At 43.1% G+C, this 21874-nt stretch overlaps 1 protein-coding gene across 2 annotated transcripts in view; it reads left to right on the top strand.

Moving 5' to 3' along the window:
• The window catches only part of LOC146816669 (adhesion G protein-coupled receptor F5-like), a 675219-nt gene that overhangs the window by 78120 nt on the left and 575225 nt on the right, over positions 1–21874 (top strand). For both annotated transcript variants that reach the window (XM_085610569.1, XM_085610570.1), the window contains exon 5: positions 21009–21112. In XM_085610569.1, coding sequence (XP_085466695.1) covers positions 21009–21112 — 104 coding nt within the window. The remainder of the gene's footprint in view (positions 1–21008; positions 21113–21874) is intronic.

Genomic DNA, 21874 nt, shown 5'->3' with positions numbered 1-21874 from the left:
ATCAAAAAATGATACACCCGCAAATATACGAACCCCCTGGCTTCGACTATTGCAATGGCCGAATCAAAACCAAGAAACAAAAAGTCGTGGGAGCGACCCACTTATACTTAACCAAAATGTCTGTCACGCCACCAGAAGACCGTCTAACGTCTCGCCTTACAAATCATCACAAGAGGGTCCAAGACAGGGCGACAGTCAGGGCAGCAGTCCTTCGCAGCCGTCGGAAAGGGGAAGCCTCGCAGAAAAAAACCTTCGGTCCACGTCGGCATGCAGGGGTCGATGAAGTGGCGGCCGTCCTCCAGAATTTTCTCACGGGGCTCCTCACAATCTTCGGGCTTGGACCAGTACCGCTGAAGTCGCCCCACGTCGGGTGCCAGTTGAAGAACTGGGGTTTAACCCAGCGGCGTCAGGGACGCGCCTAAGATCTTCGAGTTCACCTGTCTTGGTATACAGAGACACGGAATACTTCTGGATGACATCAGAGACCAAGTTTATTAGCTGCAGCTAGTAACAGTGATCCTAGAAATACATCACAATGTAAATTCTCAGGAGACTGCTCATTTTACTAAGGCGAGACGTCTCCTTTTATACCCAATATTCACATTATAAATGTACCCCCACTGCACAAAATTCTAGCCAATAAAGTACATTTTCCAACAAAGTGTCACATAACAAAAAACTCAATTTACAGTATCCCAACCCAAAAGTTAATTATTAGGAATGTCCCAAATTTAATCTCCACACGCCGGACAAACCTATAATTGAAAGCATAACCCATGTAATGAAGAAACATAAAAAAAGAAACGGTAACAGATGCTGAACAAGATAAGGCAACTAAAAGTTGTCCTGAACATTGATTGGCAATCTCAGACAAAGATCGATCAGGGAAATTGGCTTTGTGGGGTCAGTTTCAGGTGCAGAGGTCAGTTTCTTACAGTTCATTTCAGAGTCAAAAAGAAACCTAGTTAATGTATACATGAACTAAGAAGGCCAGGCCACTTTATTCACCAGGCTACCTTCACAGGCCTACGTGAGGGCAACACAAAATGGTGGCACAGAACAAAATGGAGTCAGACTCGAGAATTACAGAACCTCAGGGCTTTAAGTGAAATTAAAAAGTTGAGAGATTTTTAAAGTTGGAAAGTGGCCAAAAAAGGGTGACTGAATTATTTCAAATTTAAAGGTGAGGCTTAAAGCATGAAAATTAAAATCCTGTACTTCACACACTTAGATCTCTGGGGTGACCTATAATATCATAACACAAGATGGAGATAATGTCATGCATGTGTTTACTTTTATTTGACCCAGTGTGATACTGAGGACACTCTTCACACATAATTATTTGAAACCACAGCACAGCAAGATATGCTGCTAGGTTGTATTCATAAAGGGAAGAATTGGTGTTCAAGTGTATTTATGTGTAGTTTAACAGCTTTTTGAAAGGTACAAGTGTGACTTTGGCAGGAATATGACATTTATTTTAGAGCGGACAAATTAATTCACACAAGCTCGCCGTTCTGCCGGAAGGCAAGGAAAAAGCACTATGGAAATTACAAAATCTGCTTTTTCTCTTGTTATATGCCTGTGCAGGGGCCACTGGAATAAGGCGGTAGGAGAGGGACAATTTATGCAGCAGGATTGAGTAAATAATGTGGCAAGAAAGCGCAAATTACACAACATAATCTGGCATATTTTGTAATAGTATTGGTTAATTATTTTGTCATTTTTAAACTTGGTAGCACTGTCTGGACATTAGTTGCACCTCAATAGAACAAGTTTAATCCCAAATATAGCAATAAGCAACAGAAAGGTAACCAGAACAACTTTGCGAAGGGCCTTCCAATGTACGGCAACACGCTTCACTTTTAGTAACATTTGAACCAACTGAGCGAGAAACAAAACAAAATTTGGATAAAATCTGGACAATATGCGGCAGCTGATCGATAGTGTAGCAAATCTATAATATAGTGAAAATTGCCATGCCAGCACAATTGCATAATTTCCGTCGCCTGGAATATAATCTGCATAAAATTATTATATCCCTGCGGATTAAGTGAATGTCATATTTTAACATTGCATTTGAACAAAAGCCAGGACTGTGATGTTTCGGCTTTCCACTGCTTCAGGACACAGTATACCCTCTATATCCACAACACCATCATTTCTATCCACTATGTCCTAGGGAACAGTACTACTTCTCATTCTAAATTAGCGACAAGACTTTGAGCATTCTTTCTTCAACATCTCCAGACCCGTTACACACATCAGCTTACTACCCTCCTTCATGATGTTAAAATCTACATATGCGGTGCCACTAATCCAATGTTAAGGTCTGAATCCAAGACATTGATGAGGCTCGTTCATGAGTAAGTAATGCTACTATGGCCCCAAAGACCACACCCTCTTCTTCCAGTGCCAATGGACTCACGGATGGCAAAGTTCTCATTTACCTGATGCTGTGCATGGTCAAATGACCTCTGTGCATCGCTTTAACTACGGCATAAACTGCACAATTTATTCTGGTCATTCCAAACTGGGCGCCATAAAATAATCTCCATCTCCAAAGGTATGAATAAGCTTATGCCGCAGGCACTTTAATTGAGAACTCATACTGCAGAATCAACAACCCTCCTCCTTATGACATTGTTCAATGAATTACCGCCTGAAGTACGGTGGGTCACTTCATAGTTATGCTTTCTGGAAAGGAGATTCCATGCCTCTTTCCTCTATCTCCACAGCGCTGTCCTTATGACACTTTCTCGATAACATTGTTCTTAAGATAAGGACTCTTCGCTAAGACACATCTCAGTTTTTATCTCCCCTCAGCTGGGCCAGTTCCCTTGCCGGACCTTGCCCACCTTCCTCCTTAGCCTCGATCCTGCCCAGCAGCCTGAGTGGACACAATTAGCTAGTGGATTTGAATTTGGTGACCCCAGACTAGTCCTCAATGGCCGCAGGTGCATCTTCTTTCTCATGACTAGCAACTGCCACCAGAGTTGTGCACACAGGTCCTGAACAACTTGTTGCCAAAACGTTGTAATTAGGAGGTCAGGATCTTCATATGAGAGTCTGGAGCCACTTGAGCAGGAAGTTATTTATTTAATAATAATTGGCAGGTAGGTCCTGTCAGGTCTACATTCTTCCTACAGCTCTCTAGTTCCTAGTTACCACTCAATATCACACCCCCATTCTACTACAGCATTCCAGACACCATTTTATACATACATTGGGAAACATCGCTTTCTATAGAATGGTTTATAGGTATATCCGTTAATCCTGTTATAAAGATTTTATACAATACTCCAAAGACCAAAAATGCTGTATGTCCACAAAAAACAAACAATGATCACTAGGTCCAGATGAAAGTTGAACCCTCCTAAAATACGAGCTAGTGAGCGTACATCCACTTATCCCATATCATGCTGGGTGATGTTGTTGTTTCCTACAGATGAGATGACAAAAAATGGTCAGGTGAAGGGACTGTACATTTAATCCAGTAACTTGTTGCACACACCACCCGAAAGAGTGTGCTCCCCTTGCAACTGCCTGCCACAGCTTTCCATAGCTGCAGAATACATGCACAGACATCTCCGGTAGATGACTGGGCAGGCAGAGCAACATAGACGACACAGGTTACCTGCACATCAAGGCAAACTAACACTCCTCCTTCTTGGACAATTACAGACAACAAGCCCCGCAAGCAGAAAGAACAAGACAAATTACAATCAACAAAACTAAAAAAGGAAAGCAGAGAACACCTTTCAAAGACAGAACTCAAAAACATACTTAAAGGCAGTGATCATGAGCACCAAATCACAACTCTTTACAAAAGCTGTGATCTGTTTCAATTGCATAACAATTGAACAAGGATATCATTTTTACGATCGTTAAATGCATATCATACACACACTGCTCTGGTACACAGTAAGTACATTTACAATCCAAATGCCATAACATTAGAAAATGGACATAACACACTCTCGCTGTGAATACTACAGCACTTAAATATTCATGAACTATTAATCACAACGTAAGGGGTTCCAGTCCCCAAATTCATACTCGCACCCTCGTTCTTATAATCGATGATCTGCTCGACCTCGTACACGTCCTCCTCCTCATCACTGTCTCCTGCCTCCCCCTCTGCCTCACTGGGGTCTCCTTTCGACACCTCGTCCTTCATCGGGGACACCGTGTCCTTGCCCGCCTCTTCCACTGCTGCAGCAGGGACTTCTTTTGCCACTGCCGTTTCCTCACCAGGTCCCAAATCACCACTTGCCCCATCCCCATTGTGAAAAGTTGCAGACAGAACGGAGCGGTGGTGTGCAAGGAATGGTGTGTCTGGGAAAAGCTGCATATCCGAAGTCTCAAGGTGGTCGAGCGCCCAGGTCCGCCTCGCTTCAGCGCGCTGCAGACCGGGGGGTAAAGGTGGGAGCGCGCTGCAGTGTGTTGATGTGTCACACATTCCTCGCTGCAGATACACACCCCACAGGAAGTTTCCTGAGGTTCAGGACTCCAGAGGTGGGGGTCGGGGAGAGTATGGTGGTGGGTGCGTTTGCCTGGTCCTGGGAACTGTACGGGAGCCCAAGAGGCACAATTTTGCAATTGCACGCAAATGTTAATTTCCATTGGGATTTCCTTTTAAAAATGTTTTTTTTAAAAGCCACTTGAAGTAAATCATATGAAACAAAGTATTACACTCTTTAACTTAACTTGTAACTGCCTGTCCTTCATGATGCTTTTGACAACAAAGAAAGGATTTGGAATATTTTAATAGTAGGATTACCGTCTGGCCGTTGTTTTAGCAGCACCACCGGTATTTATTGCAGAAACAACAAGCATTTGCAGTGCAATAGGACTCGCATTTACGCGAGACCTATTGCATTGCAAACAAGAGTGCGGGCGGGAAAGTACTGGAGGAAAATAGTGCTCACAATCTAAATAAAACATACTGTACAACACTCGAAGTAAAGGGGCCAGTAACCATGGAAGGATACAAATGACGACATGGCTGTCATAAGGAGGGACTAACAAGCCTAAAACCAATCGGAAGGCAGCATTTAGGAATGACAAAGACACAAGCCAATGAAAAAGATGGGCGGACAGTAGGCGGAGCTTCCACGGAACTTCCACTCCATACTGAATACTGCATTCCTCGCAAAGTGAGCAGCTCATGCGCGCTGCCGCTATAGGCTCAACCTAAAAATGGTAGCAATAACAAAGATAATGTATTTGTCAACGTTCGGAAGCAACTGTTAATTTAATAATTTACATATTCCGATGCTATTGATTTTGAAATGTCCAATGGCTTTCTCATATATTACATAAACAATACATAGGTCTGAAGTTATAGCATCATGGCCAAAATAGCAAGTGGCCTGCTTTGCTCAAGACCTTTCACTCTTTCATAGAGAACATAATGTACTAATTAAACGCTTGAAATTCGTTTGATCACGTGTCAGGCTTTTGAACAGCCATCCAAGCCACTCCTTGTTCAATTTGTGTCCTGTTTCCCAAAATATTTCTGTAAATCTAAGTAAGCTAGAAAGCAATTTATTCTAATCTCATATTGGCCCTAAACATGTTAATCCTGAAGTTCCCTCATATTTCCTCATGTCCTTGTGGCTACCATTTCATCTACTCTTTATCCTGGCAATGCCATTTTAGTTCAGTGCCTTAAAGATCGTTTGCAGGACACTCCAACAGTTGTAGTATTCAAATTTAGCTCTAGCTTTGAAACGTAAACATCACAGTGCTCGATTTTCTCATTCATAGGGTCCTGTGGAAGACATGACAATCATCATTGAGTCACTAACATGTCAGGGAAAGTGGAAGTAACATTGTGCAGCCAATGGCTATGAATAACTTCACTGAGTTGACCTCTTGCCCCTCTGGTTTTGCAAATGGGGGGGAAGTGGTTGGACAAGGGGTGCAATCTGCAGAAAGTGATTGGGGGCTTTTAAAATTTGTTTACGTTCTCTTTCTGCAGCGTAATTCATGACTGCGGAGACTAGGGGTAGTGACAAGTATACCAGTGCCATCGGTAGGAGCTGGATTTCTGGGTACCACTAATGGCCTTTCATGACTGCTTCCATCAAGGTGATGGATGCTGTTTTGCAGTATACATATTATGAACTTGAATGTTTGTTTGTGCCTCTGCATCACAGCAGTGTTTTACATGATATTAAGAGTTCTTGTGTAGTTTGTTATCACTGGGGCTTGTGGATCACTGAGACTTGTCTGATCAAGGCGCGTTCAATCTGGATCTTTCAGTTTCCCTGAATATGTGTTATACGCAGTCCTCAGTAATATATCGTCCCTCATTCGATCTCTTTGTGGCTAGAGTTAACCGCTGACTGCAACATATCCCTTCATTGATTTGCCAGTGATATCCAGCTTTACCTCATCTGAGGTGTGTGTCCATCACCTGAAGCACCTCCTGCCTGTACTTGATGTCTGGACAGCATCAGCCTGTGGTCATTTTATTCAAAGCATTTGTATTCTGTTTTTTGGTTTCATAATAACAGTGACAGATGACAATTTTGGCTGTGGATGGAGTCACCCCCACTGTTTTTCCACAAGCCAATCACTTACAAGACACATTAGGTGCATTAGCAACTTTTGATGTATATTCATATGGCAGTTCAGCTTCATTTTCTATCCTAACCTTCTAGCATAGGACAGTGAATCAGCTACAGGCAGTGTATGCCCATAAGACAAACGGGCATATTTACATGGGCATTGCACTGAAACTGCACTGCTCCATAGTTACAAAGCACTTTGTAAATATCGTGCCATTTCAAGCAGGTATTTGCATGGGATGTGCAATGGGTGTTGCTGTGGGAGTTCCACTACAACACCCATTGCTTTTTGACACTGTCCCAGATTTACAAGGATCTGTAAATCTGAGACAGCGGCAAAAACTAACGCCACTGAATATCAGGCGTTAGATTGGCGCATCAAGGAGAAATACTTTTATTTCTCCTCGTTTATGCTCTGTCTATGTGTGCTGCTTTCTGCAGCACACAGAGAAGGAGCAAATTGCCTTTAAAGTTTGTTTATGGCACAAGGGTATCTGTGTTGGCGCTAGGCAGCTTTTTTTTGTGTCAGAGAAAGGGAAAACACAGGGATGCGCCATATTCTTGTAAATATGGCACATCCATGCATTTTTTTAATGACTCAGGGCCATATGTAGGTAGCATCACATTTACCGATTCATAAATACCGAATTTTACTGATTCGGTATTTATGAATCGGTAAATGTGATGTAGGTAATGATTCGGTAAATTTTACCGAATCGGAAAAATTCGGTAATTATGAATCGGTATTTACCGATTCGGTAATGGGACATACCTTCCCATTGATTCCTATGGGCCTGGAGGCCCATAGGAATCAATGGGAAGCCAGTCACCATTACCGTTTCGGAAAATACCGATTCGGTAATGGGGGGAGCATATACAAGGGTGGCAGGGTGTCACATTGACACCCTGTTGCACCCCTGATTCTTGCATGTGTGCACATGTGGCGCACATACATGCCCTAAGGGCATGTATGTCTGCCACATGGCACTCTTACATCTGCAAAATATTGCGTTTTGCAAGGTATTCGTTATTTATCACCAACCTGTATTTGGTGGTAAATAACGAATTCTTAATACTGATTTGCACTCTTTAGAGTGCTCCCTACATTCAGGATTCGGTATTTACCGATTCGGTATTTTACCAATTCGGTAATTTACCAAATCCTGAATTATGCCTCCTACATCTCAAATAGCTAAATACCGGTCGGTAACGGGATATTTACCGAATTTCGGCCGTTACCGGCCGGTATTTAGCTACCTACATGAGGCCCTCAGTGTGGGGCTGTTTAATTGTGTGCAGCACCACACTGCGTTACTTCCTTGTAAATATCCCCCAGAGCTTGAGTCCTTAGAAAAGACCACAACATTGTTTACATTTTAATGCATCTTTAACATGTGTTCTCGCCCTCCAACCCCATCCTCATGGTTCATGATCAGCATTATAAAGTAATATCTTTTCTACAAAACATCCTTGCAACATTGTTGCTGTTGCAGGGATTCTACTCAGGAACAGAACATTAGTGGACAGGGACTGAGTCACCATACCACCTCAGTACCATGAGCCCGAATGTGACTAGCTATAGTGTCTCACTTGCTCTCCTACTCATATCCAGAGAGACAAGTAAATTGACACTCCAGAACACAACATTCCCGACCCTCTAAGGATCACGGTGACAGAAAAACCCCCTTTCACTCACACTCTCATCCACAATAAGATAGGACAGAGACACAAAGAAAGTTTGAAATGTTTATTTAAACTTTTGTGCTGTAGAATGCAGTATACGTGCCACAATCAGAAAACAACTGCCTAGCAAAAATACTATCAGTATTGTCAATAAAACGTGTATTATGAAAAGCCCTGTCATATTATAAGACAGAATAGAAGCAAATTGATTATACTGCAAAGATCTCTGGGCTTAGTAGCAGACCCCGTACCTTGGCATACAGAGATGGACGTTCTACATCGCAGACTTTCATCATGGAAGGGGTCTATGACATTACAGGTGAAGGAAGTGATACAGCTACAATCATTAATGAAAATAGTGCACTCAGAACAAAAATGGGGGTCAATGTGGCTAGGGAGTTAAATGTTTCATTAAACTGTGTTACAGAAGAATTTTCAAGATGAAGCAAAGCCCTTGTCACTCAAAGGTTTTTGCTTTGCTGGTGTGAACTGGGCCAAATAGAGAGGATAGACCCATGCTGGACCTTTCTCTTTTCCGTAGGCTTGCGTGACAATTGACTGTTTTGAATTGATGAAGATCTCCTATCCCTGTTCTTGTTAAAACCTCTTCTTGAGTATCCAATGTGAAATTCTGCCATTTTGATGTATTAGTTAATAAACTATATGGAGAAGAATGACAATTCTAAAACATAGCTACCAGTCTAATTTAGCATGTAGTGTGATGTGTAGGGGAATAGGAAGCTTATTATTCTGCATCATTTCCTGACAAAGAAGCCATATTAATCCTAATCATAACTTTGAGTTTTTTTATGAACAAAGCTGTCGTATATTCTTAAGCCTTTTGTTGTAGAACATGTTTTCCCCATCACCCTTATATGTTCTCCTTCTCTTCTTTTATCTTCTTTTATTTATTATTGTTGTATAAGTGACAATCAAGACGTTTTGTAAGGGACGAGGAAGTAAATTGGGTGCATGCAATGGATGATTTGTTAAAGTGGAGAGGAACCTTATGATGCATAGCAGGGCTGATGATAAATGAGGCTGCTCACAACATAACTCTGCACTGCACTAGGATCAGCCTTAGCAGTGCAAGGGATTCTGAAATCCCTCGTTATACAAAGGTAGCGATCACAGTGAAGTGTGAAAAGCTTGTTTCAATCACATTAAGGGGACAAGAGTAAGGTCTGCACCGTTATACCAAATGTATGTAATGATGGGACTCCGTCCACCATGGACCAGCAGACCAGGAGACCTCCATTACAGCATTCACATGGCAAAATGCCATCAATGCGGCCCCTCATCATTAAAAGGACAGGATTCAGAAAGGGCATTTTGGGAGAGTATGCAGTGGTGCATAGGACCATTGTCTGCTCTTCCAGAGACCTGCTGCCTGCACAGTATAAAAAAAGGACAGGTTACACGACAGTTGGCAACATTAACATTTACATGATTTACAATATCAAAAGAAGTCACAAAGCATCTGTGCGATTGACTGCACATTGCAAGGATGAAGAACCTTCCTTTGCCTCTTCTCTTCCTCTGGGACTCCCGAAGTCCCGTATTGGGGGAATTGTAGTCCAGAAGGGTAATTGTGGAACACTGTGCATCTTTGGGCATTGTAAATTTGTGATGCATGGTTGGCCTTGGCTTTGCAACCGTTACAAAATGTGCAATGTGTGTGTGCTCCAAACACGTCTTTATTTTTTTTATTTTTTGAATTAGTGTGTCTATTTAAAATAAAGTTTGTGAAGTTTCTATCTGCTCAGTTGCATGTGATTGCTTTATTGATTCCTTAGTAAACATGATAATTGAAAAATGTCGGTTTCTAAGAGCACTTGATGGTAGTGACTAGTGAGAACTGAATGTGACAATGCTTATCGTCATGGGCCCTAGGTTCCATGATCACCTTGACATACAGACAATTTAGGGGTAGAACATTGCTAACATGTTGCTATTCTAATTCTGGCATTTCCATTGACATCCTCAAGGACAGCGAGATTATTTTCTTAGCTAGTGCAAGGTCCTGCCGGATGTTTGTACCCAAAATGCAGGGACCACCGCATCACATCTACGGTGATTATCTTGTACCAGAAGAGATCTTCTGCCTGGTACTATTGCCAAGGAACTGATTTAAGTTTGTAAGACCCTGCTCAAGAATAAGAAGATACTCCAATGCCTGCTGTGAGAAAATCATCCTTTTTGCCCTGATCACCTCCATTTTATGATTGATACTGGTAGTAACTGACTCTGGCTTCTCTCTGGGCTCTGCTAGCCAGGCCCTGGGCCAGTGCTCTGATTAAACAGGTATATTGTAATTAGGTGTAATTAAAATTGGCACTGAAAACCTACCTGTAAGTCCCTAGCATATGGTAGGTCATGTAGGTTTAGAGGCCCAGCAGCTTTGAGGCACTTACGTGTGCCCTGCTGTATTGCCTGCTGTCATTTTAAAAGTCAGCCCTGCTTTGCAAGCTGCCTTTAAATTGATATTACATGCAGATTTGACTTTGAATTTAAAGGTACTTCCAAAGAATTGAAAAACCTTGTATTTACATATAAGTCCCCTCTAGGTGCCCCCAGTGTAGAGTGCCATGTAAAAATGAGTGGGGCATTTTAAATTATGTTTTATGTGCCCTGGTGAGGGACAAACTACCAATTTTATTTTTCCACATTGTAGCACTTGCAGCTCCATAAACTAACATGGGAATACTGTAATACAGTGTAACTATTGATAGGAGTGAGCTAAAATAATATTTCAAGGACTCAAAAGATGGGTAGTGACAAATCCAACAACTTGCCACTGTTGAATTTATCATAACTAATACATATGAGAAGTTATGTAACTTTCTTTTCTATGTGCCCCAAATTCAGCCTTCTAGCTGCCTCTCTTGTTTGGCCAGCCTTACCAGGCTTAGCCAAACTGCTTTGAGGAGGTAATATGTGGCCTGCACAGAGACAGAGGTTGTCGATTGGGGGACCGCTGAAGCTTAAGACAGCAGGACAAGGACTGGGTAAATCAAACTGGACTTCGAAGAGAGCAGGACAGTAAGACATGCCAGACAGACCTTCCCCGTCTTCCTGGACCCTGCAGCCAGATGGCAGCCACAAGAGTAGAATTCGCAGGAGGCCTGTAAAGGGAGTGTAAAGGGAAATGAGCCACACCAGTAGGTTGGCTTCGTCTGGTCTTACTCCTAAGGAGAGGAATTCTCCATCTTGAATTTGAAAAGGGCAGTGATTTGTGGAACAAGAATATGTCACACTTTGGAGGAAGCTATCATGCTTCTGGGTGGCACCCTGTACCACATTTTTCAGGGGTGCCCTCCTGCTTGTCGCCCCAGAACACTGAATAAATATGTGAGAGCTGTATAGCAATTCAGATCTGCTGCTTGAAACTACAAGGAGAAGAAGGACTGCCCTGCTGGAACCCTGGTTTTCACTCAAAGGGTTGCACTTTGAAGGACTGCCCCTGCTATTAAAAGAGCTTCCCTGCACTATACCCCTGAAGAAGTCCCCAGCCTGGAGTGCGTTCAGTGGACTTTCAATGATTTGGCCAAGTGCATATTAGGAACCGTAGTCCTAACGTCCAAGGAGCAACTCAGAGGCTCTGGAGCCTTGGCTTTGTGTAGTGGACACGTTGAACCCTCAAGTCAAGCTTTAGGAAAAAATTCCAGAATTGTGCTCTGTAAGGTAACAAACCTGACATCCGGAGTCAAGCCGAGTACCACGCACTCCGACCCAGCCTGGATTTCAGGTTCGTCCTGCTGAAAGCTTCGGAGCTCAAGACTTCCAGGAGTTGACAGAGGGCTCCTGCTGAACCAAGCTGACAAAGCTGCTGTAAATCCAGCCTGCCGGAAAGGCACGCTGAATGTCGAGAGAAAATCCTTCAGAAACAATTCTAAATGCGAAGGTAAAGTTTTGATCAAGGCTTCCCGCCTAGGGTATTCGACAGAGGCACAATCAAGGTTGGCCTGATACTTTGACTTTGTCCTGGTCAAGGACCCCCAGATGTCCCAAGTTGGCACTATATGATTTTAAGCACCAGAAATTGTTTATTCTTTCAAAATTGATATCACCGGTTCCCAACATTGAATTTTTTTAGTTTTGGATTGTGGATTGTGTCTTAACTTTTTAATGTATTGGGGATTTTGATGCTTCACACACCAGTCTCCTAAGTTAAGCCTGCTTGCTCATTGCTAGCTGCCATGGATTGAGCAAGAGAATCATTTATTGAGACCTTGTTACCTTATATTGTGTTGGAATATATATATATATATTTGATTACTTGGTGTCTAAACAACAACTACTTTATGTTTGGGAAAGATATTTACAGGCAAATACAAGGTGTTGCGATGGGGGCCTGCTTCTCCCCTAGCTACGCGTGTTTGCACGTGGGCTATTGGGAGGAGCGGGTCCTCAGAACGGAACACAAGGAAATGTTTAATACTAGAATTATGCACTGGCTGCGGTATATAGACGATGTTTTCATGATATGGAATGGAGATTCCAAGAGTGCAGAGGAGTTTATTAGCACCATCAATATAAATTATTTTAATTTACATTTTACATCGTGTATTAGTCCCATCAAAATTGAATTTTTAGATGTCTGCATTCAAATTAAGAACTGTGAATTAGTCACCACTGCGTTTAGAAAGCCCACAGCAGGAAATGCTACATTACACGCAACCAGCTCACATCCTAAACATTTAATCACCAGCATTCCTTATGGGGAAATTTTGAGACTCAAGCGTATTTGTAGCAGTTCAGAGGACTTTGAAAAGTGCCAAAGTGAAGCCCTAATTAGATTAGGGAAAAGGGGTTATTCGAACAAAATACTAACAGAAGCAGTTGCAAAAGCTAGTAAGAAATCCAGGGCATCTCTTTTACCAAATGCCCCAGATAATGAAGGACAGAATACTTTATCGGAAGAATCACCTAGATTAATTACGACATTTAGCCGTCAGGAAAGAAAAATCAGAGCCATTGTGAACAAAAACTGGCCCATTGTCCTTACCGATAACGTCCTTAACAGTATACTGCCAGATAAACCCACTATCACATTTAGAAAAAACCAGTCGATGGCAGGTAAATTATCTAAAAACTGTCCTGAACTTGCACAGTCCATTTCATGGCTTAAACCCAGAAAAGGTTTTTTCAGATGCACAAGTTGTCGTGCATGCAAATTTGGTGTGAATACTACCAAATACCATACCCCATTTAGGGAAAATGAGGCACAAATCAATGGCAATTACAACTGCCGTACTGATTTCGCGATATATGTACTCACATGCACCTGTGGGCTTCGGTATGTGGGAAGTAACAAGCTCCAGGTGCATGTGAGAATTCTACAACATCTTCGCGCTATCATTAACAGCGACCCGGCATATCCGGTCGCTCGTCACTTTAAAGAAGTCCACAACAAGGATATCAATTGCCTTTCTTATTTTGTGATTGACTCAGTTTTAGCTTCACGCAGAGGAGGAAATCGAGAAAAAATACTCAGGCAGCGAGAAACAAAATACATTTTAGAACTTGATAGTAAATTTCCCAACGGTCTTAACAACACAGAGGACATGCACACCTTTTTATAGTTTTTAACTGGGCTCAGTTTCAATGTGCATGATATCACTAGACCTATTTGAATTATGTTGTATTACATAGCATTTCATGTAGATGCATTTGGAGACATGATCATGTTATTATCAGGCTCATTTATATCGCTGTCACAACTCGTATTTCCTTAATCAAATATCTGTGTTATTCGCTTTTAAATAATATTTGTTGAATTATATTTTTTTTCTCAATTAATAATTCTTATCGGTAATAGATTTCATAAATGTGTTTGCACTTGACACTTTAATTCACTAGGAACATTTTATATATATTTAGGCTTTTATAAACATCAAGAGATACTTCTCGATATTTAGCTTATGTACTGAACATTGATATCTAGCTTCACATATTACGGCATCATTTGGCACAAACAGATCCACATTCATGTGGTGATTTGCACATCTCAAAAACATTTTTGCACTAATCATAGCTTAATTTGCACATGCGTATTTTGCACATATATAATGTACATCTATGCACATACGTTCGACATTATTTTACACATTACAAATAATGAATGTAAATTGCATGTATAGATGTATTTAGACATAACATGCCAAATTGTCAAATTGAAGATGTATTAATACCAATCATTTCCAGCGTACTGTTGCACATGCGTAATTTGCACATTGAAGGTTGCTCATTATCCATTATTTGTCGCATATATATTCATTGCTGCTATTGAATTTTTGGCATTTTTATATGAGATGTTTACTATTTGTGGCGCTAGATACTGTTGTACTATAAGACAACATATCGGTATTCATACCAGTGATTTCAGATATCAATTCACATTTTGCATTGTAACTTAGAAAAAAAGAGAGAAGAAAAACAGCCTACACGTATAGTATGTTGTCACTTTCCATTATCACGTGGTGCAAATGTAAAAAAACAAGGGAGAAAAAAAGAGAGTATATATTTTTGAATTGTACCGCCATTTCATTATGTGATCAAGGGCACTAGATGCCCGAAACGCGTCGTGAGGAATGAGAAGTGATGCAATGAGCAAATAAATCTCACCTGTGATCAACGAGCTTTCGTGTGGGACGTTGCTTTTCTTGTTCGCCGCCAGGAGGTACAGGAAGGCTTGTGATATATAGATATATATATATATATATATATATATATATATATATATATATATATATATATATATATACCAGTAGGTGGTTATAGTTAGGACCTAGTTTCCATAGGAAAAGCATTTTTTGTTTTCCCAATAACTTTGGCGCCGGTTGACGAATCTTCGTGAAATTTTCAAAACTTATGGCCTGCTCCGGTCAGCTCCTATCTTGAAAGTTTCGGGGTGATTCAGCAAGCGGGTGCCGAAAAAAAAGGGGGTCCCAAAACGTGTTTTCTCCATGTTAATTCCCATAGGAAACTTTAGACACGGCTACAGCCCGAACTGCTGAACGGAATTACACCAAATTTGGCAAAGAGGCAGCCCTTGGTTCAGAAAGAGACCTTTTTGTTAAATGGTGACAATCCGTTCAGTAGTTCCTGAGAAAATCAAAAAATAGAGGTCGGAAAAGCAATTTCCCATAGGAAACTTTAGACGCGGTTACAGCTTTAACTGCTAAACGGAATTACACCAAATTTGGCAAAAATGTAGTCCTTGGTTCAGAAAGAGACCTTCTTTTCAAATGGTGTATATCCGTTCAGTAGTTGCTGAGAAAATCAAAAAATAAAAGTTTTGACATTTAGAGGCGCGGTGGATCCGCGCACCCTCACAACCACGAGCTGCATTCTAATTGCTGTCAACACTCCAAACCAGGAAGTGTTGGCAGCCATCTTCGCCTCGGTAACCGAGGCACAAGAAAGAGAAAAAGAAATGCAAAAAACAAGAAAAGGGGGCAGGGTAGAAACACCCTGACCCCCTAGGCCTGCTCAGTGGGTCCCACAAGGACCCCCAGGGCCCAAAAAAGCATTTAAAAAAAAAAATCAGCCGAATTCGCACTGGGTGCGCGAACACGGCCGAGAAAATAATAAAACCGAATTGCGGGCTCCCACGCTTCGTTTAATTAATCCCCCGGGTGGGCCAGGTCCCGGGGGCATGCTGAAATAAATTTGCAGGGACCCAGGAGGACACCCGCAGCCCCGGGGACCGCCATCCCCCGGGGCTTTGATAATATATTTCCGGGGGAGCACATGGCCCCCTCGCAGCCCCGGGGACCGCCACCTCCTGGGGTTTGTTTTTGTAATGATTAGGGGGCCTCAAAGGCCCCCCAAGCCCCGGAGACCGCCACCCCCCGGGGCTTTCATTAATTATTTGCGGGGTCACACTGCCCCCCCACAGCCCTGGTGACCGCCACCCCCCGGGCCTTCTTTTAAAAAAAAATATATACCTGTGTGGGGGGCTTGAGCCCCCACACACCCAGGGGGCCGCCACCTACCTGGGGCACTATAATGCAAACCCAGGTGACCACCACCTCCCCGCGGGCCCCCCTCATGGAGCCCTTCATGGCCCTGGGGACCGGGACAACCCCCAGGGCCGGCTCCTGCAGTGTCCCGGGGTGCCCACCCCTGGGACACTGCTGTTTGCTATAGCAGGGCGGAAGCCGCAAGGCTCCCGCCCTGTCATTGCAAACTGTGGTTGGATTTTGGAAGAGAGAGCAGGAAACCTGCTCTCTCTTCCAAAATCCAAACCAGATTGCTTTTTCACACAGGGAGCTGCATGTTAGCAGCTCCCCATGTGGAAAAGCAATGCCGGTTCCCGCAGGAGGCAGGGAGCCGGCAGGGACCGTGGGGGCATTGGGGCTCCCTCCACAGTCCCCAACAAAGTGGGCAGGCCCCAGGGGATGGGGTCCCCGCGGCCAGAAGTGGCCCGGGAGGGGGGCCACCTCCCCCATAATAAAATTATTATTAAGTTTTCTTTTTTAAACATGCAAAGGCGGGCCTCGGGGGATGGGGTCCCTGGCCTGAGGAGGGGGGCCATGCAGCCCCCCTCCAAATACATTTAAAAAAAAAACACTGGCCATGCCCCGGGGGATGGGGTCCCCGGGGCCGAATATGGCCTCAGGAGGGATGGGGTCCCCAGGGCCCATAAAATAGGAAAGGAAGGGGGGCCACACAACCCCCTTCTTCTTCTTAAAAAAAAAACAGTGATCGTCCCGGAGGCCCCACCCCCTCTAAGCAACACTCTCTGTAAACGCGCCCTGTGGTGCGTTTAAAGTTGGGGAATTAATTCTCCTTCAATACTGGGGTCCCTGGGGGCCAACTAGCCCACCAGGCACCTCCAGTAAGCGCCACAGGGCTGTTTTGCAGAGAGGTGGTCCAGGCCACGCCTCTTTTTACACCTTTCTGCAGCGCAGCTCTGTGGCACTTACTGGAGGTTCCTGGTAGACTAGATGGACCCCAGGGACCCTCAGGATTCAAGGGGACTTTATCCCCCAACTTAAAACGCGCCACGAGGGGCGTTTGCACTGTGGTGAAGGGAGGGGGCGGGGCCTGAGGTGACATGTGTGCAAACACGCCCTGTGGCGCGTTTTAAGTTGGGGAATTAATTCCCCTTCAATCCTGAGGGCCCCTGGGGGCCAACTAGGCCACCAGGTACCTCCAGTAAGCGCCACAGGCCTGCGTTGCAGATAGGTGGTCCATGCTACGCCTCTTTTTACACCTCTCTGCAATGCAGCTCTGTGGCGCTTACTGGAGGTACCTAGTGGGCTAGTTGGACCCCAGGGACCCTCAGGATTCAAGGGGACTTAATCTCCCAACATAAAATGTGCCACAGGGCGCGTTTGCACAGTGGTGAAGGGAGGGGGCGGGGCCTGAGCTGACATGTGTGCAAACACGCCCTGTGGCGCGTTTAAATTGGGGGAATTAATTCCCTTTCAATCCTGAGGGCCCCTGGGGGCCAACTAGCCCACCAGGTGCTTCCAGTAAGCACCACTGCGCTGCGTTGCAGAGAGGTGTCCAGGCCATGCCCCTTTTTACACCTTTCTGCAACGCAGCTCTGTGGCACTTACTGGAGGTATTTGGACCCCAGGGAGCCTCAGGATTCAAGGGGACTTAATCCTTCAACTTAAAACGCGCCACGGGGCGCGTTTGCACAGCGGTGAAGGGAGGGGGCGGGGCCTGAGGTGACATGTGTGCAAACACGCCCTGTGGCACGTTTTAAGTTGGTGAATTAATTCCTCTTCAATCCTGAGTGTCCCTGGGGCCAACAACCCCACCAGGTACCTCCAGTAAGCGCCACTACGCTGCGTTGCAGAGAGGTGGGGCAGGCCATGCCCCTTTTTACACCTCTCTGCAACGCAGCTCTGTGGCGCTTACTGGAGGTACCTGGTGGGCTAGTTGGACTCCAGGGACCCTCAGGATTCAAGGGGACTTAATCCCCCAACTTACAACGCATCGGGGGAGCGTTTGCAGAGTGGTGGAGAAAGGGGGCATGGCCTTTGTCTACCTCTCACCAATCCCACTGCGTGGGGCTTACTGGAGGTAAAAGGTAGGCTAGTTGGCCCCTAAAGGATCCCCAGCAGTGAAGGAGACTTCAATCCCCATCCAAGAGCGTGCCAGGGAGCGCGTTTGTAGAGTGGTGGGCAAAGTGGGCGTGGCCTGGCACGGGTACTTACCAGTGCTGCTGTGTGGTACTGACTGGAGGTAATAGTTTGGGAAGTTGGCCCCCAAGGATGTCCTTGGGGGCCAACTACCCCTCTTGTTACCTCCAGTAAGTCCCACACAGTGGGATTGCTAAAATGTCTTCGGAGTCCATGGCCCCCTTTCTCTATCACTCTGCAAACGTGCCTCGTGGCAGACTACGGGATGGGGGATGAAGTCCAATATAGTCCTGAGGGAGTTTAGGGGCCAAGAATCCCTCCTGGTACCTCCTGTAAATCCTACGCAGCAGAATTCCTGAGCGTTGGTTGGACGCCCAGCACCCTATCTCCACCACTCTGCAAACGGGACTACTAGTTAAAGTAGCATATTTATGCACCTCTGACTTAGAGGTAGTTTTAATTCCCCTGCCCTATTATGTACTAGGGCCTTACAGAGGAGGTCATGCTAATCAGAGGGGTACCTCAACACATAGTATTCTCTAGTGTATGTAGGTGTTTTCCCTGTATTCTTAGTGTCTTTTAGCATAGCACTGGCTCTAGGCCTGTTTAGTCAGAGTCAGTTACCACTAGTACCCTTCTGAAAAAGTTGTGGGCACAGGATGATTTTGCAACAAGGCCTCTTTCTGCTCCTCTGTTGGCTCTTTCTGTACATGTTTTGCTTTTTCCTGCACTTTTCTTCGTCTTTGTGGACTTCTGTTGCTTCTTTCTGCATTTCTTTTGCTTCTTTCTGTGCGTTTTTTCTTCTTTCTTCACATGTCCTACCTCTGTAGGCATAGTTAGAAACTAGCATTTAAAAAACCTTTGAAATTCACCTAAGAAACCATAGGTTTCAGGCACATTATAGTTAGAAATTAGCATTTAAAAACCTTTGAAATTCACTGAAAAAACGATAGGTTTCAGGCATGTTATAGTTAGAAATTAGCATTTAAAAAACCTTAGAAATTCACTGAAAAAAACTATAAGTTTTAGGGAAAGTTATAGTTAGTTGGACATTTCACTCGTAAAAAAACAGAGAAATTCCCCCGTTATAGTTAGTTCAGCTAACTATAACTCGCGCCCCCGCAATGCACTGCTCATGATGTCACATATGATGCATCTTCTCACACACTAATATAACCTTTGATACGCCCACTCTAAATTACAGACTGCCATTCTCAAAACCGTAGACACTCCAACACCAATTACTACATACCCACTCACTCATTCTTAGGTTTACACACACATCCACTCAATCACCCGTACAGTCACTCATACTTATAGTCACTCAGTACAGGACTATCATATGCACTCATACTCCTATATAGACACTCACACACTGCCACTCATCCATAGAGGTACTCACACACCTAGTCAGTCATGCAAATAATTAATCACACTGCCATTTACTCACCTATACAGTTATACACACACCAGCTCAATTACTCATACAAATACTAGCACATTCTTACGCTCTTATACAATTACTGATACAAGCACACACTCATCCATACAGACACTCTCACAATCACACACTCTCACTTATAGCCATTTATATACTCCTACACCTATATACTGCCTTTCACATATGTAGTTACTCACACATGTACCACTGAGATAAACATTCACTCACTAACACACCCATACACACACTCACCCACTCATACAGTCCATCACAGATGCACTCTTGAAACCATGCACCCAGTGAATCACCCACTCACACATCTATGCACAGATTCACACACACCCCACCCACACAAATACTCAGGCACCCATACAAATACTCAGACAACCAATCAATAACCCATATAGACACTCATGTAGCTATTCGCAAACCCATGCAGCCACTTACACACCAACAGACAGTCGGATACAGACATTCACACAGTTTACTCACTAACCCATGCATTCAGTAAGATACGTTTAATCACTCACTTATAGAGTCAGTCACACACCTACTAAATCATCCATTCAGACACTTATACACCCACTCATTCTTCAATATGCCTTTCCCTATATATATTAAACATATTTAAACTTTACAGAAACACACAGTCACTGGATGATGTCATCAGTGATGTCATCAGTGATGTCATTTGAGATGTCATCAGTGATGCCATCAGTGATGTCACTGACCATGTCATGAGTGATGTAATATGTGACGTCATCAGCAGTGCATTGCCGGGCGCGAGTTATAGTTAGCTGAACTAACTATAATGGGGGAATTTCTCTGGTTTTGTACGAGTGAAATGTCCAACTAACTATAACTTTCCCTAGAACCTATGGTTTTTACAGTGAATTTCTAAGGTTTTTAGATGCTAATTTCTAACTATAACATGCCTGAAACCTATGGTTTTTTCAGTGAATTTCAAAGGTTTTTTAAATGCTAATTTCTAACTATAACGTGCCTGAAACCTATGGTGTTTTAAGTGAATACATACATTTATAGATATATATAATATATATATATATATTTATTTATTATTGTTGTGTGTGCTTGTTGTATAGATTTGTTGCAAAATGTCGAGAATGATGCTCCATTTACATTTAAATGTGAAAAGATGGTTGACCGCCCATGTCACTCACTTCTTTTTCCTTAAATCTGCAGCCAAAATCAACATGCAACTTACAATCTCAGAAACGTTTACAGCGGATCTAAATGATCAATCATCTGAAAAATATATTAGATACAAAAGGATATTTGAAGAGGAAGTAGGTGTTCTTTCACATTTATTTTCAAACTTTGATGTAAGCTACTGGAATATTTTTGCTTTTATTGTCCTTTTGTGAGTAAGAATAACTTGGAAAAAATTGTTATATAAGGACAGTTGAACATGAGCATTGTACAATTTTTACAAGGTTTGCCTTCACTAAATCCCACGAAGAGCCATAGAACATGCATACTTAGTTACTTGCATGACAACCTACAGAAGATAGATTTAACTGCAAATTAGTACTACAAACTGACAGAGGTATAGGTTTGAAATTTGAAAAATTGACCTGAGGATGCATTTCATGCTCACTGGTTTGAATTTAGTGTAATTTTGAAGAAATTTTACACAGCCCTTAAAGCTTGTAAAATGTTCCACTTGGTGGAAATTCTGGGCCCGATTCACAGAACTAACTTAAGACAAAATCCTAAACTTACTACCATTCACTCATTTTGGCATTCACAGAAGGCACTTACTCATTTTGGTATTCACAGAAGGCACTTACTCATCATTTTGGTATTCACAGAAGGCACTTACTCATCGATGAGTAAGTGCCTTCTGTGAATACCAAAATGAGTAAGTGCACTTACTCATTTTGGTATTCACAGAAGGCACTTACTCATCATTTTGGTATTCACAGAAGGCACTTACTCATCGATGAGTAAGTGCCTTATGTGAATACCAAAATGGGTAAGTGCCTTCTGTGAATACCAAAATGAGTGAGTGCCATATGTGGATACCAAAATGGTTGTAAGTTTACAAT

The sequence above is a fragment of the Triturus cristatus genome, chromosome 6 (genome assembly GCF_964204655.1).
Source record: "Triturus cristatus chromosome 6, aTriCri1.1, whole genome shotgun sequence".
NCBI lineage: Eukaryota > Metazoa > Chordata > Amphibia > Caudata > Salamandridae > Triturus > Triturus cristatus.
This window is presented reverse-complemented; position numbering and strand designations above follow the sequence as displayed.